The 16,589-nt window shown below is 45.5% G+C and overlaps 2 protein-coding genes across 2 annotated transcripts in view; one reads left to right on the top strand and one right to left on the bottom strand.

Moving 5' to 3' along the window:
• Positions 1-5,046, bottom strand: part of LOC119423141 (asialoglycoprotein receptor 2-like) — a 35,286-nt gene extending 30,240 nt beyond the window's left edge. Inside the window, 2 exon segments of the mRNA XM_037690552.1 lie at positions 3,788-3,973; positions 5,028-5,046. Of these exon segments, the coding sequence (XP_037546480.1) occupies positions 3,788-3,973; positions 5,028-5,046 (205 nt within the window).
• A 3,971-nt stretch (positions 5,047-9,017) lies between these two features.
• On the top strand, positions 9,018-9,655 carry LOC119422405 (histone H1-like). Its single transcript, XM_037689774.1, has one exon. The coding sequence runs from the start codon at positions 9,062-9,064 to the stop codon at positions 9,653-9,655; it is 594 nt and encodes a 197-aa protein (XP_037545702.1). The 5' UTR covers positions 9,018-9,061.
• Positions 9,656-16,589: the final 6,934 nt, after the last annotated feature.

Below are 16,589 nucleotides of genomic sequence, written 5' to 3' on the forward strand. Positions count from 1 at the left end.
ATATATATATATATATATATATATATATATATGTATATGTATAAACATACATTTTTTTATTTAGCTTAATAATTGTTAGCTGGGTCTGGGAATTTCCGGACGTGATTTATTTTTCTGGTTCTTGGTTGCAGGGTTAGCATGGGATGAGGGGAGTGTCCAAAATCTGATGGTCAACTGCTGACTGGTTCAGGGCTTCTCTCTCGTTTTTTTTTAATATGGGCTCCCATTTCCTTTTTTCTGTCCAGATGGTCATGTCAATTAAAAAAAATTGTTATTAAATGTTACAATCATCTGGACTCCATTTGTCATGTGTCCTGCGAGTCACTCCTAGACACACGGACCATAACAAACCTGAACAACAAGTATCACTAAAGAAAAATAGGAAACTCCAAACCTATAGATAAAAGCCCTGTTTCTCACTCTTTAATCCAATTTATAGTACATCCCAACAGCCCCTCCAAACAACAACAACAAACTGCTTTGAACAAAATTCAGCAAGGCCTGTCAAATTAGACATTTCTTTTCGAGCTTATGCATTTCTATTACACATTTATATTTATGACTCAGTTCATGCTGAAAGCTTTACGTGTAAATAACCCAGTACTTATTATTGTAATGTTTATTGTATTTCCCAGAGCTGAACGACTGTGTGTCCTCTCAGCAGTGTTCTCCAGGGAGGAGAGAGATCAACTTCATTTTCTTTCTGTTCCCGCTTCAAGTGTCACCACAGAGACACAGAGTCTTGGACAGTGGACCTAAGTACTTGAAGTGCACCTTTGTGACCTCTCCTAGTATTCTCACCGGCCTCCCTCTCATTCATACACATGTACTCTGTCTTACTACGACTGACTTTAATTCCTCTTCTTTCAAGTGCATACCGCCACCTCTCCAAGTTCTCTTCCACCTGTTCCCTGTTAACACATTGCATAATAATCTGCAAACATCATAGTCTATGGGAATTCCTGCCCAACCTCATCTGTTAGTCTGTCCATCACCAGAGCAGAGATTACTTTACGTGTTATTCCCTCTCCACAGAGAGCACAAAAGCCAACCTAGTGGTCAAAATAGGAACAGGTTCAATATTATATACATGTGAGCACATCATTCTCATTGTTGTAGGAGTAATTTTGAAGTCACATTTAATATGATCCTGTCCTTATGCAATTTATTGGCAGGGTGGGAATCAGTATCTCTTAATCTGGATTGGTCTACTACACAGAAGGAAAGAGTGGATAGATCTTAACTAAAACATTCAAAAGGAAGAGATCCTTGTACAGTTCTTTACTATTAATGATCTTATACCTTAAGCAATGTGGTGCTTTTCCAGAATGGGAAAAATCTTTGCAATAATTTAAACATAGCATTGTTAAAACAAGTGTTGTAAAACTACTGCTTTTTAACTAAACCACCAGATAAAGAAGTAAGGGTTTATTTTGCCATTATGTTTTATATTGAGTTAAACAAACTGTTTTTGTTTTGTCTGTTGCTTTAAGATATCTTTTACATCCTCAGTTTTCACTGTGCTTCATGTTTTTTGACAGGGGAGACAACCTGACTCTGATGTCCAAGCAACAAGGATGACTGCGTGGAAATGTATCACCAAAACCCAACACGGGCCAGCTGGAATGATGCACTTTGCAAACACAAGCGCTGCTGTTTGTGCATGAAAGTGTTGGGCTTCAGTCAGTAGCACCAGCTCAAATACTGTCATTGTTTTTAAAATAAAATATAAAGGAACACTATTTAAAAGGCTTCGAAATGCACAGTATACGTCAACAATAACCAAATTTGAAAATGGAAATTCTCTTTTTGGAGCACTTCTTAAAACATTTTTTCAGATCAATTTCAATATCTTTCACAACAAAAATATATTGTTGAAAATATTAGCATTGTAACATCCATCCAATCCATCTTTTCGGGTCGTGGGGGTCACTGATACTCATGTACATCTAACACTGTGCGGGAGGACACCCTGGACGCATAGAGACAAATGAGACAAAAAAAACATTCACTCTCTCACTCACAAGTAGGGACAATTTAAAGTTACCAATCAGCCTAACAGGCATGTTTTTAGTCTGTGGGAGGAAATGGGAGTACCTGGAGAAAACCCACGCATGCACAGAGAGAACATGCAAACTCCACACAGAATGGTCCCCAGGCTGGGATTTGAACTGGAGCAACCTACTCGCTGGGGTGCAGCAGCTCTACCAACTGCACCGCCGTGCTGCCCGCATTGTAACATATAATAAAAAAATATGGATCTGATCAGGTTTTTTTTTTTTGTATTCTTAATAAATATATTTGAATTAGCTAATCTTAAATTTTTCAAACTCAATTTGCAACACTGCAAACTGTCAATATTACCATAAGGCAGAAATGCACACAATGTAAATGTAATGTGCCGATATATTATAACAATATTTTATTACAATCAGTTGTAATTACAGTATCAAATGATAATACAGAATCATCTTTAGTTAAATTGGATTAATCATTGCGAACACATAGGCCACTGGGATCTGAAGTCCAATGTTGACTATATGCCATTTTCCCATTCCTAGTGCTCCCATAATCAGCCCTCCAGTTGTTCCTAAAGTCCCTGGTTTTGATGACCACCTTCCAGCTGAAGCTACTGTTGCTCCAACAGACACCCCTGTCGCTCCAACCATGCCTAACATTGCTCCTGCTGTCCCTGCCTCACCCAGACCTGCGGCTAAAGCTTCTATCCCAGCTAGTAACCCCCCTGCCACTAAAGCAGCTCCTACAATAACTTTTACCTCCCCAGCTGCTCGCCTTACTAATATCCCTCCCAATGTTGCTCCCAATCCCAGCTGGCACAGTTTTGCAGCAAAGAAAGCTGCATTTACAGCTTCCAATGATGAGTGGTAGTCCATTTGAGTGCTGATGGTTTCTCTGGATTGATTGCGCCCAGCCATTCTCATCCTCCTAGCAGAAGTTACAACCTCCTGCCCGGCATGAAGGGTCAGCATGGCTATGACGAAGGTCGCAAACATTGCCATGCACCCTGCCAACATCCAAAACTTGAAGTCAATAGATTTTAAAAGGAAAAAGGTGATCATTGAAACTAAAGCCAAAAGCACAAGAAACACAGAGTAGTGGTTTCCGTAACCAAACAAACCAAATGCTGATGTAACAATGGTAACTGCTGTCATTGGTATTCCTGAAAAAGCCAAGATTTCAACATATTTGACCACCACGGTGTTGATCCAGTCTTGGATGGTTCTTTGCTCCATTTCATTTTCTTCATTGTCATATTTTCTTCTCTCTATTTCTTCTCTTTCTTTGTGCTCAGTGACCCATTTTGTTATATCTTCCATTCCTCTTGTGCTGCCTCCTTTCTCCAGTGACAAGATGCTCTGCTCTATCTTCACAGACGCCCTCTTTCTCTGCTGCCACTCAATATTTTCTAAGTGCTCTCTCTCCGTGCACCTGACTTCGGATCTCAGATTGCAACAGGTCTCTCTCCAGTTCCAGCAGACACTGAATAAAACATGCAAGGGTGGTTTTAGTGCAGTAAAAAGACTCAGAATCCCCAGAACTCCCACCATGCCATAATTATTTACAATCCATTCAATCGCACTCCCAAATGTGGCTCCACTGAGTGTGGTCCCAAGAGTACCAGCGATCCCTGCTGATATCCACAAGCCAACTGAGTTTTTGTTGGAAACACTGTGACTTCTCAAAGCTAGAAATAACGAAGCAGTCACCGCTGCAAAAATCACACCAGTTATCACTGATGTCATTGCTGTCGTCAGCGCTGTCGCACCCATAAGGGTTCCCAGTCCCAGGGCACCCACTGCTCTAACCTCCTCCATCACTGGTTTTAGAGAACTACTTGAAGTCATAGCAGAAAGGATTTTGTCCACTGGGTCCTCTGTGGCCCCCAGAATGCAGCCTCCCACTGCTCCCAGGGAAAATCCCACAGCTGCTTCAATTAACTTGTTCTTGTTTCCTGAAAAACACAAAGACAAAACTGGTAACACTATGCACAAAAACATTATTTGTCCAAATACTTGGCTTTACCTGTACACAACAATCTACCTAGTCCATTTTACAGAATACAAAAAAATGGCACAATTAAGAAACTAATATAAAATAAAACAAGCACAGTTGGGTGTCAAATTAATTCCTAAGGTTTGCATATAGTTGCACCAAAACTTTTGCTGAACCACTCCTGGAACACTTCCAAAGATGAGCTTGAACCTGAAATAACTTTATAACCCGATCCACTGACAAAGCCAGAACAAACAGCACATTTCTTGCGACAATCTGGCAAAATTCAAAACACCTCATTTTGGACAAAGAAAGAGTTTGATATTGCCAGATGACAACTAAACTGTCAGTTATTTTAATCTGAGATGTAAAAGGTGAACCAGAATAATAATAATAAAAAAGATTATTTAGTTTTCATTTCTAGATAAAATGTACATAGAACATTTGTATTTTGCTACATTGTGTTAAAACCTAAAATATTGAATGTTTGAGTTAAATTGATTTTTTTTTTTTTTTACTTGCACACTAAATTGCTCTTCTACGGTGTTGTTATTGAGTTGCCTTTTTTCAAGGACAGTGAGCATGCAGACTCTCTAAACTAACCGGTTAGTCAAGTTTAACTGAGACAACGTGCTCCTGCGATTCCTATCTGTGCTTTGCTAATTGTGACCTTGTCTGATAAATCAGAAAGAAAAATAAAATAAAACCTACAATACTGTAATGTCAATAAAAATCCATGAACTTGACTTGCAGCAATTAAAAAAAAAAGGTTTGTAGGCTCAATTATCCAGGTAGATAACAACAAAAAAGGTTAAATCATGTCATCTGGACCTGTTTCTTTAAAGAAACTGGTCCAGATGACATGATTTAACATTTTTTGATTTGCAGCGATGAAAACACTTGAATTTTTGTAAAATAAATTTGATTTAGCATAGAATTTACACAGCAAAGAGGACAATGACACACACACAAACAATGAATGAAAATTAAGCACAAGGAGCTTATGTTCTTACGAAGTTTACTCCGTGCCATGATGTTCAAGACGTGGAGGGCCCAGCTGAAGAATCTTCTATCACTGCAGATACAGATGAAATTTCTTGTGGTGCTGACAGGACCCTGTGAGTAGCACAAAGTTTCACACAGAGATAGTTTTTTGTTTCACATTACTCAACAGTCTGTATGAACAGGACACACCCTCCCTCATTCTGTTGTCTGTGTCCTCCCTCCAGTATTCAATGGAGCAATAGGTTAATAGAATGCATTTATTATTCATTTCGTGGTAGTGTGGTTTTATTTTCAGTAGTAAGTACCGTATTTTTCAGACTATAATGTGTAAAAAAAAACACCACAGGAACATTTTCTGTGTTTTTTTGAGTGTTGTCAGTTTGAGGTAAGCACAACCAGAATTAATACATAATGTGAACCAGATTAAAAGGCTCTCTGTCGATTTTTGAGAAAATTAAAAGGATTTTAAGTGCGCCTTACAGTCCAAAAAACATGGTAGCAGTAAAAAAATACTAAAATGTAATTTTAGGACATTGTTCAACTTTTTATTTTATTTCATCACGTCAGCATTTTCAAGCAATGCAGGGGGATGCCACAAGGTAAAAAAAAAAAGTGTTGGAAGCTCAGTCATCCAGGTAGATAACAACAAAAAAGGTTAAATTGTCAACTAGTCCAGATGACACAATAGAACCTTGTTTGTTGCCACAAGGTAAAGCTCCAGCAAAAAAGTCATATAATGTGACATTGACAATGTTCAAAACAGCCCATGTTATAGCTTTTAAACACATTAACTCCAAATGAACAAACACACAGCATTATATTGAGAACTGCATTTATTTGTGTCCTAAGTTATACTGCACACACTCTAACATTAAATTCATAGTTCAACCTAAAAAACAACAACAGGTAAACTAAAATAGAGTGTTTACTTCTACCCTCTGTTTGGCATAGAAAAAAAGAAAACGTTGGTTCTATTTCGTATAGGCTTTGCCCTTTAATAGCTGTCGCTGGTGGGTTTATCCCGTCATGCAAAAGCATTGCACTGAAAAAAAAAAGTCCACGCCCACCTGTTGTGTGGGCCCCACCCGGTCCATATAAATTACGTTGAGAGCGGGTAATCGGCTCCCATTTTTTTTTCAGCAAGCTAATAGCACTGTCAGAAGAACGAAGAAGGGAAGTTGTCCAGCTTGACCGGCACAACCTTTGTTAAGGCTGCCTGTGGTCCCGCCATGCCAACCTCCTGCCATCCTGGTGAGTTCTCCTCCCCGAGGAGAAGCAGACGAGCAGCCTTGTTTCAAGGTAAGTGCCGAGGAATATTTTTCAGTGGCGGGTCGCTACATGCTGGACGACGCCATCGACCCTTTTTTCCTTTTAACGCCGACTCTCGGAGCGGCTCGGATGGTTCCTCCGGGACAGGCGACGTCAGCAACAGCCCCCGCTGCTCACTCCCTCCTGGAGAGCGTAGTGTCGGAACGAGGGGGGCTGACCGAATGCTCCCCCACCCCCCGGGGGCCTTTTTGCAACGGCGATCACACCGCTCCCAGCTGTCGGTGCCCTCCTCTCGGAGCTGCCCGGCATAATCCAGGAGGCGGCTGACATGAAGGGACTTTTTTCCATCCCTCTCCTTCCCCCGCCCAGATCGAATGATCTAGTGGGAAAGTTTTTTGGCTCCACCCCGGCTCGCCGTCCTGATCCCATCTGGCCTTGTTTTCCCAGCAGTGACATCCAACTGGAACGAGGCTGCAGCCAGACCTGGTAGACTTTGAGAGCGCCGGTTTCCACATTCGCACCCATCACCAGAGTGGAGGGGTTTTACAGAGCAGAAATTCCCTTGATGCCCCTCTGGAGGCAAGCCTGGCGGAGGCTCTAGGAGCAAAGACGTCCAGGTTGGACCAGCATCCTGCGCCTCCAGGGAGGCATGACCAGACGGTGAAGTCGCTCTCCAACCGAGCTCACCAATATGCGTTCCAGGTGGCCGCAGCGAACAATAACGTTGCGCCGCTGACGTACAGCATCTCAGAGGCCGGAGGGACAGACCTGCATGAGGAGACGAAGAGCTCCCTCTGTAGGGCGTCTGACGTCACCCTCAACCCGTGTGCCTCGTCTGCTGTCTGCCTGTCTCGTATTACAGCCTGGATGACAATGGTTCAGAGGTCCACCTGGCTTGTCACTCCCCCTCCCTGTCGGAGAAGCTGCAGATGGACTCGCTGGAAGGCCCCACGATGAAGGACGCGCTGTTCAGAGCCAATTTTCAAGGACATGCTCGAGAAATCGAAAAAGCCAGAGGAGGTGTCGGAGATTGTGCGCCATCTGATCAAGCTGCAAGAGAACAAACAAGTTAGACACGGCTGTGGCGTCGTCCAGCGGGTAGCGGCCCGCAATGGAAAAGTACTCCTCGGCGCTTACCTTGAACAAAGGCTGCTCGTCTGCTTCTCCTCGGGGAGGAAGAACTCACCGGGACGGCAGGAGGTTGGCGTGGCGGAGACCCAGGCAGCCTTAGCAAAGGTTGTGCCAGTCAAAGCTGGACAACTTTCCTTTTTTGTTCTTCTGACAGTGCTAGCTAGCTGTCTGAAGAAAAATGGAAGCCAATTCCCGGTCTCACCGTAATTTATACAGACTGGGGGAGAGGCTCACACAGCAGATGGGCGTGGACTAAAGTTTTTCAGTGCAGCACTGAGCGCCTTAGGGATAAAACTCACCAGCGACAGCTCTTAAAGGGTGAAGCCTATATGAAAAAGAACATCTAGATTAAACATCGGGACTGAATTATACCATAGATTAATTATAAAAAATGAGGTAATTAGTCTTTGCCATTAACAAATTATCCCATAGCACCTCACTGGATGTACATCTACAACTGATTACTATTGAAAACACAAATATGATTATAAATTAGCCAGTTTTACAGAAACTGGTCTGAAGTTTGATGAGGTAGTAGCTGAGCATCATCCCCAACACAAACTCAAAGTGAAGTAAATTTTGATGAAAGAAAATTTTACACAATTTTGGACTTAATTACTGAAATTAAAAAAATAACTGAAATGTACTGAAAATGTGATACAGCCATAAAACATCATTACTTTAAAAATAAAAATAAACAAAATAGTGACTACAGAAAACTGCATTCTTCTATTCCCCTTGGATTCACTTTGTTTGATGCAAAGACTTTTACCATATTAAAATTTAGTAGGACTAATTCATCAGATTATAGTTAAGGTTAGAAGCAAAATGAATATCCATATAGATTTACAAAAAAACAAAACAAAACAAAACAAAAAAACAATCAAGTATATTAAGAAGAATGTTTAAAAAATCAATAAATATATCTGACAGTCAGCTTCAAATCAGTCTATGTGCTGTTGGTGCATGCAGCTGTAATTTTTATTTCGAATTGATTCTAAAACTTACATGTGTGAAACAAACAAAATGCAAAAAATGTTTTTGTTCATTGTTTAAGTTTTCTTACTGGTCCCAGTCAGACGAAACATTTCCAGTGGTCAGCTTTGACAGGAAGCTGCTGCGCCATGAGCCTCCACCTCGGCTGTGTTTGCTGCCTCCACAATATCCACACTTCACGGGTAAACATGTAAATACAGGAGCCTGGTTTTTATTTTAGTGTCTGGGTAAACATGTAAGCCAACTGGAAAATGAGGTTTGGTTGAAATTTGTTGCGTCTGAAATCATTTTCGGAAGGAAAACAGACGGAAATCCCACCGATCAGCGACGAGATCCGCGTTGAATCGATGAAGTTTGAAGCTAAAAAAAACAAAATGTGGAGACGATCAGAGCTGAACACGAAGAGAAACAAGTCCTCTAACGAGCTGTGTCACTGTCAGCCTGCAGCGCTGCTCCCACACTCACCTCTTTACACTTTTCTGTCGAGGAGAAAACACAAACACGAGCCGTCCATGTTGCTCAGAGGAGTCGCGAGGAGCGTTGAGTCTCCACGGTTCTCATGGTGTGTTTAAGTGCAGCGCACCGCTCGGAGTTTTCATGACAACACTCGACTCTCTCGTTTAGTTGAAAGCAAGAAAAGAAGAAAATGGCAGAAGTGGCTCCAGCAGCTCCCGCTCCGGCCAAAGCAGCCAAGAAGAAGAGCACGAAGCCGAAGAAGGTCGGTCCCAGCGTCAGCGAGCAGATCGTGAAAGCTGTGGCCGCTTCCAAGGAGCGCAGCGGCGTGTCTGCTGCCGCCCTCAAAAAGGCTCTGGCTGCCGGAGGATACGATGTGGACAAGAACAAAGCCCGCGTCAAGACCGCCATCAAGAGCCTGGTGGCCAAGGGGACCCTGGTCCAAACCAAGGGAACCGGCGCCTCCGGATCTTTCAAGATGAGCAAACAGGCTGACACCAAGAAGCCCGCCAAGAAAGCCGCTCCTAAAGCTAAAAAGCCCGCCGCCAAGAAACCCGCCGCGGCCAAAAAGCCCAAGAAGGTGGCTGCAGCCAAGAAGCCCGCAGCTGCAAAGAAGTCTCCCAAGAAGGTGAAGAAGCCCGCCGCGGTCAAGAAGGCAGCAAAAAGCCCCAAGAAGGCCGCCAAGAGCCCCAAGAAGGTGGTGAAGAAGGCCCCCGCTGCCAAGAAGGCTCCAGCAAAGAAGGCAGCCAAACCCAAAGCCAAGAAGGCAGCTCCCAAGAAGAAGTGAACTCTGCTGCATTGAACTCAAAGGCTCTTTTAAGAGCCACACATCCTCTAAAAAGCTGCATCCTATTTAAGTTGAAAGGAAAAATATTTCTGTACAAATTAGTGTATGTTCAAGATCGTAACTCATAATGATGGTAGGTTGATAAAACTATAAGAATATATATTATTAATTTTTATAAATATAAGTAGTTGTTGTATAATAAGTTACGCTCCATCTCTGTCCTCACTCACAACTGCCTCCATGTCCCATCTTTTGTCTGTTTTCATCTTGCATTTGCATTTCCAACATCCTTTTGTAAAAACAAGCAAAAGTAAAGATCACTGGAAGAGGTAAATATTCAGAAATGTATGTCCCACCAGCATTAAAAGTCAGTTCACTGTAACAATTATCACTAGACGTGTTCATATTTACATAGATTTCAAAGATTAATTTTCAAAAGGTCAAATCGTTGGTTACGTACTGTAACCCCAGATTCTATGAATATAAGCGTAGCCCTTTAAGGCCTTCGCTTTAGTGGGTTTATCCCGTTATGCAGAGCATAAGCACTGAAAAAAATTAGTCCACGCCCACCTGCTGTGTGGGCCCTACCCGGTCCGTATAAATTACGTTAAGAGCGGGAAATCGGCTCCCAAAATAGCTTTTTTCTTCAGCCATTTAGGAGCCAGTGAGGCCCGACGCTTAAAGGGCTACGCTTATATTCATAGAATCTGGGGTTACAGTACGTAACCAACGTTCTATGTCATATAAGCTTCGCCCTTTAAGGCCTTCGCTTTAGTGGGTAAAGGGCGAAGCCGATGTGGTCCTCGCCTCACTGGGTCCATTCGAACACAGTAAGAAGCGGAAGCTTGCCCAAAAAACGTCTTGTCACTCAGCTCCCCATGTGCATAACTACGCATCGCGTAATTATGTGCCATGCACAGACGCATGTTGTGTAGCTATGCGTTCTGACAAAGCATGAATACCCCGGAAAACTTTCAACGGGAAGAAGAAGTTGAAAAGAGGGGGGGGGGGGGGGGGCATGAACCAACTGGTTCATGGCTGAACAGTATAAACAGATTAATGTCCATAAATTGATTATAAATCAATTGAACTGATTGGTAACAATAATCATGAACTGATTAGTGACAATATAACCAAAATCACAGACACGACTTGTGACTGATAACAACATCTCACACTGTAATGCATGCAGACAGAAGTGAGCTTAAACAGAGTTCCATGAGAACAACAATATTCATTCTGTTAGAGCACTAAGGACAGAATGTGTCATGGAACGAGCCGTTACATCACGTAGGTAAAAGCGAATAAATGAGCAGGGTGTTGACCATGCAGCCGCAGTGCAAATGTCCTGCATTGACAAACCATTATGCAGAGCAGTCGAAGATGCGATACCCCTGGTCGAGTGTGCTTAGAGGTTGACAGGAGGCTCTAAATCTGATGCTCTGTAGGCTTCAGAAAAGGCCTCACACAGCCAGTGTGATAAGCGCTGGATGGATAACGGCGACCTGTAGAAACATCTCTATAATGCACAAACCATTGTTGAGTTTGAAACGCATTGCAGCTGTGTGCGTTATGTAACACGTCAAACGCCCGCACCGGGCAGAGAAGATGAAAAGATGCTTCCTCTTCTGATCTGTGGGGGGGAAAAAACCCCTCCAACGATATCACTCTTGATTTAAAAGAGCTCGTGATGTTTTAGGCATAAAAGCTGGGTTGGTCTTAAATCAGCTGAGCTGCCCGTCAGCCTAATTCTAAGGCATGACGAAGCAACAGAGAGGGCAGATAATTACTTACCCTCTTAGCGGGTGTTAAAACCAGCAACAGGGCTGTTAAAAGAGACAAGAATTTAAATGAAACCTGATCCAGAGGCTCAATTGAAGCTTTGATCAGGGCTCGCAGGACCAGCGTTAAACCCACTGTGGAAAACAAGTGGGCGTGAAAACAGGCCTACATCTCTGTACACCTTTTAGAAACCGCTTCATCAGCGGGTGATAAAAGCTGTTCTGACTCCAAACCCTTTGTGGCAGGAAGAGATGGCTGCAATCGTACGTTAAAGCGTACTGAAAGCCAACTCCCTATCCATCAGCTGTTGTAGAAAAACAACACGCCGCTTAAAAGGCATGAGGTGGTCTCTAAACCTTCTCTGTGCACCAGCGCTGAAAAGCCGTCCCCTTGATGTGTACAGAACTGTGGTAGATGCAGCACGTGAATCTTGAATTGTGCACACTATCTCCTGAGGGAGACCCATCCTCTAAGTGGAACCGCTCAGCGGTCAGACCCACCGGTGTTGACCTATTTCTGGGTAACTCTTGGTCGCTCCTCCTGCCTGAAGGAGAGCATCCTTCCTCCATGACAGTTCCACGGCGACCCAACAACAGACGTTGCAGGCCTGGGAACCATAGTGCGTTCACACGCCGGGAGCCACCAAGGAGGGCTGTCAATCCCTCCTCTTGAACTCGGTTCATGGACCGTAAAAAACAGAGGAGGTGGGGGGGAAAGAAACGCGTAAAAAGCGTTTTGGGCCACCGACTGTGAGCAAATGCGTCCCCCCCCAGCGATGGATCGTCTCGCGGGCTCAGGGAAAACCGTAGTTGACATTGAGCGTTCTTCTCGCATCGCAAACAGGTCCACAGCTGCTTTGCCAACTTCTGCTGCGTCTGAAAAACATCAGATCCGGATGGAGGATCCGGTCCACATAACGTGGGCCGCCCTTGGACGTCACATCAGCCCCTCTGTTCAGAACATCGGATATGTAAACTGCTCTAATAAAAGCAGGTTTGATGAACCCAACTCAGTAGCTTCCGCGCAATGTGTAACATCTGGGCTGAACGCACACCCCCCTGGCGGTTTATGTACGCAGCAGTCACCATGTTGTCTGTGTGAATCAACACGTGTTGATTCTGTAGCACGGGAGCAAAAAGTTGAATCACATTCAGCACTGTGCGACACTCCAAAACATTGATGTGGGCTGATGTGCGGTGGGGCCACAGCGCCCCTACTGCTTGAGATAGGCATGTTCCCCACCCCAACCTGACAGAGACGCGTCCGTGAAGACTGACACGTGACGTGGATCTGCTGACGGGGACTCCCTCTGACAGAGCCAGGGTGTTTCCCCAGTGTCGGAGGTCTGCTCCCATGGAGGGAGGGACAGTGATCATCCGTCTCTTTTGTTTTACTGGATCCACACGCAGACGCGTAAACCACCTCTGGAGGCGCCTCATGTGTAACAAACCCAGCGGGACCACTGTGTGAGCTGATGACGTCATTCCCAACAGCTTCATGACGGAGACAGCTGTTACCACTTTGCCAGGTCTTACGTGGCGTAATTGGTTTTTAGAGTGTCGATTCTTGTTTGTGATAAACGAGCCGTCATGGTAATTGAGTTTAATTCCACTCCCAGATAACAATTATCTGGGCCGGGAAAATCGAGCTTTTCTTCCAGTTATGGCGAAAACCAGATTTAGCAGGTGTGATGCTAACACCTGAGCCTGTATCAATGCTTCCTGTCTGGAGTGAGACAGGGGCAGCAGGTCGTCCAGGTAAAAACAAAACCCTCATCCCTGCTTGTGCAGTGGATGCAGGGCTGTCTCCACACACTTGAGAACGTACGAGGCGCGAGGGAGTACCCAAAAAAGGCAACCTGTTGTACTGGTACTTCATCCCTTGAAAGGCGAAACGCAGAAATTTTCTGTGTTTTGGGATGATTGGTGTGTGAAAATAGGCATCTTTTAAAACGATGGAGACAAACCAGTCGTTTTCCTGGATGTTGTCCAACAGCTGTCTGTTCATCAACATGTGAAAAAATCTGTTCATGATCGCTTTGATGAAAGCTGACAGATCCAGAATCGGTCTCATCCCTCCGGTCCTTTCGGGGACCAGGAAGTAGCTTGAGTAAAACCCTGTGTTTTCCTCCTCGTTGGGAACTCTTGAGATTACACCTTTTATCAGAAGCTCTTGGATTTCTGCATTTAAGGCTGAGACTTGGTCTGGTGATGACAGGACCGTCTCTATAACTCCTCCGAACGGAGGGGGTCGGGTTGCAAACTGCAGCGTGTAACCCTTGCATAACACTCTGTCCCTCCATCTGTCCGGTGAGCATGTTTTTAACCACTCTGCGTGACGTTCGTGGAGTGGACGTGCGTTTAAATGATGTGCCGTGTTTTGAACGGATGTCATCCAAACCTCCGCCTCGACCGCCGTCATGCGTCGCGGAAATGTTTTCCGCGTGACCCAAGGCGAGGCTTTCTCGAAAGGGCTGTTCTGCGCGCGCCCGCGCGCTGTGACTGGATCGCGGACCAACCTTCATGTCCGGGCGGGGCGGTGTGTGCTGAGGCGAGGCGTGTGTCAGCTGATGAAGTGAAGGTTGTGAGCCTCGCGGGAGCGCACGTTTCCTCTGGAGGGACGCGCGCCGCTCTCGCTGAGGGCGGGGCCCGTCATTGGATTCATTCAGCTGTCTCACGCTTATGCCGCCGTGAGCTGCTGATCGCTGGGACGCGGTGGATGACGGCCACTCGCGTTCATACAGGAGAGGCGTGTGTTGTTTTCGCTGAGAGCAGGGACCTCCACCGGACCCGGCCTGCGGTCCCACATTTATCCCGATGTGGGCCGGTGAGCGCCGGGCAGCTGTGCGTGCATCATCGACACAGTGCCGTTGGATGGAGGCTGCTTGTCTCGCTCGGGAGCGCGTAAACACCGTTGGGAGGTGATCGTGCGGGCCTGATTGACAACAAGTTATTTCGCTTACCGTGGTGTCACGTGAGCGTCTGGGCATGTGAGGGAGCGGCGGTGGATTTAAAAAAACCTTTATTTAAGGACACCGGCTCTTTATGAGTGGAGGGTGTGTGTGTAGCGGCTGTGAGCTCATCCGAGCTTACAGACTGGCTAAAAACAGGCGTTTTGATCTTTGAAAAATCATTTATTCAATTCCTGTGTCATTTATACACACATCCTCCGCAGACCGTCATTTCTTAAAACTTCTCCCCCGTGAGCTCTGCGGTTTGTTTGCTCCGAGCGCCGTCTGCAGGCGATCTCTGGGGAAAACGCTGAAGTGCAGGCTGCCGGACTGAGGAGGGGTGGTCTCTGGCGGGCGGGGCTGGTGGTGGAGCTGGGCGAGACGAAGCTGCTGCTGCCGTGGAGCGTCGATGTCTCTGCCTCTGCTTTTGACGATCTCTCCAGCGGGCTGGAGGACGGAATGAGCCGCGCGGCTAGATGAGATGGCGTACAGCTTCCGACGTCTCCTCCGACTGCTTCGAATTCGTCAGCATGGACGTCAAGCTGCTTCCGAACAGCGCGTCCGATGAGATGGGGCCCTCCATCCGGTCTTTGTGCAGCTTTTCCGGCAGCAATGGAGAGTGACGGAGCCAGATGGAACGTTGGATTACCGTCATCCATGCTACAATCCTCGACAGGCAACCCGAGGGAGCGGCGCACATGTTGAGGATGGCGTCTGCCGATCTACACAGGGAGCTCTTAGTCTCCTCCGGCAGGTCTGAGGTCTCAGCCTTTTCGACATGCTAAATGCTAGCAGCGCATGTTGTTGCTAACTGCGGTTGCCTGAAAACACGTCGGTGGGCTCGATTGGAGAGCTTTGGTCGCCGTCTGGTTCCTCCGGAGGGACGGGACGCTGCTCCGACCTGGACAGCTTCGCTCCGGAAGCTTCCGCGAGGCTTGGCTCCAGGGGAGGGAACCGAGGAATAGCGTCAGTTGCCTTACAGAAGGAGTTCTTTGTCTCCAAGGCAGGTCTGCGGCCTTCAGTCCCTTGGACATGCTATATGCTAGCAGCGCACGTTGTTGCTAACTGCGGCTGCCTGGAAAAACACGTCAGTGAAAAATAACCTTTCCGCCGATCATCCGAACTGGCGGGAAAAGGCGAGGGACGTAGAAAAAGGGGGTCCCTTCATGTCAGCCTCCTCCCGGGTTCCGCCGGGCAACCCCTGAGGGCGCTGTCGGCCGGGAGCGGTGTGATCGCCGATGCGAAAACGAGGTGGGATGGGGTGAGCATTCACTCAGCCCCCCTCCACCTACACTACGCTCCCCGGGAGGGAATGAGCAGCGGGGGCTGCAGCTGAGCACACCTTGCCCCGGAGGAACCATCCGGTTCGCCCCGAGGGTCGGCGATAAGAGGAAAAAACACAAGATGGCGTTGTCCAGCGTGTAGTGACCTGTCACTGGGAAATGTTCCACGACGCTTACCTTGGAATAAGACTGCTGTCATCTTCTCCTCGGGGAGGAGAACTCACCGGACGACCGGAGGTCGACTGCCGGGCCCAGCATCCTTCACAAGGTTGGTCATTTACACAACTTATCTTCTTTGTTCTTCTGACAGTGCTATATTAGCTCGCTGAAGAAAAAATGGGAGCCGATTTCCCGCTCTTAACGTAATTTATACGGACCGGGTAGGGCCCACACAGCAGGTGGGCGTGGACTAATTTTTTTCAGTGCTTATGCTCTGCATAACGGGATAAACCCACTAAAGCGAAGGCCTTAAAGGGCGAAGCTTATATGACATAGAATCAGTTTTCTCCAAATTTTGTACAAATTAAAATTCTTTCTAAACACAATTTGTTCCCAAGTTTACAATTAGAACATTGACTTACAGCCATAAAGGTAATGTCCTCCCCTTGTGGGTGTTGGTGTGTGTGTGTGTGTGTAAACAAAGGTCATAGGTTAGAGTATGGAGGGTGGAATGTGACAAAATTAAATAAATACACAATAATTAAATGTATTATTCAATTATTAAATACATCATTAAATATACAATTAAATTATTAAATACACAATTAATTAAGTAAATGTCCCATGAAATAAATAAATGCACCTTTTAAATTCTTTTTTTTTTTTTTGTCACTTTCCACCCTCCATATCAGTCAACTGTAAAAAATCTAAATCAGTTCAAATCATAGACATTGCATCAATTATATGTTTGGGGATGTGC

Source organism: Nematolebias whitei, chromosome 16, assembly GCF_014905685.2.
Source record: "Nematolebias whitei isolate Nwh7 chromosome 16, NemWhi1, whole genome shotgun sequence".
In the NCBI taxonomy this organism is placed as follows: domain Eukaryota; kingdom Metazoa; phylum Chordata; class Actinopteri; order Cyprinodontiformes; family Rivulidae; genus Nematolebias; species Nematolebias whitei.

What these genes read in the sequence shown, in the direction of transcription:
- LOC119422405 (XM_037689774.1), top strand. Translation starts at nt 9,062, where the DNA reads ATGGCAGAAGTGGCTCCAGCAGCTCCCGCTCCGGCCAAAGCAGCCAAG.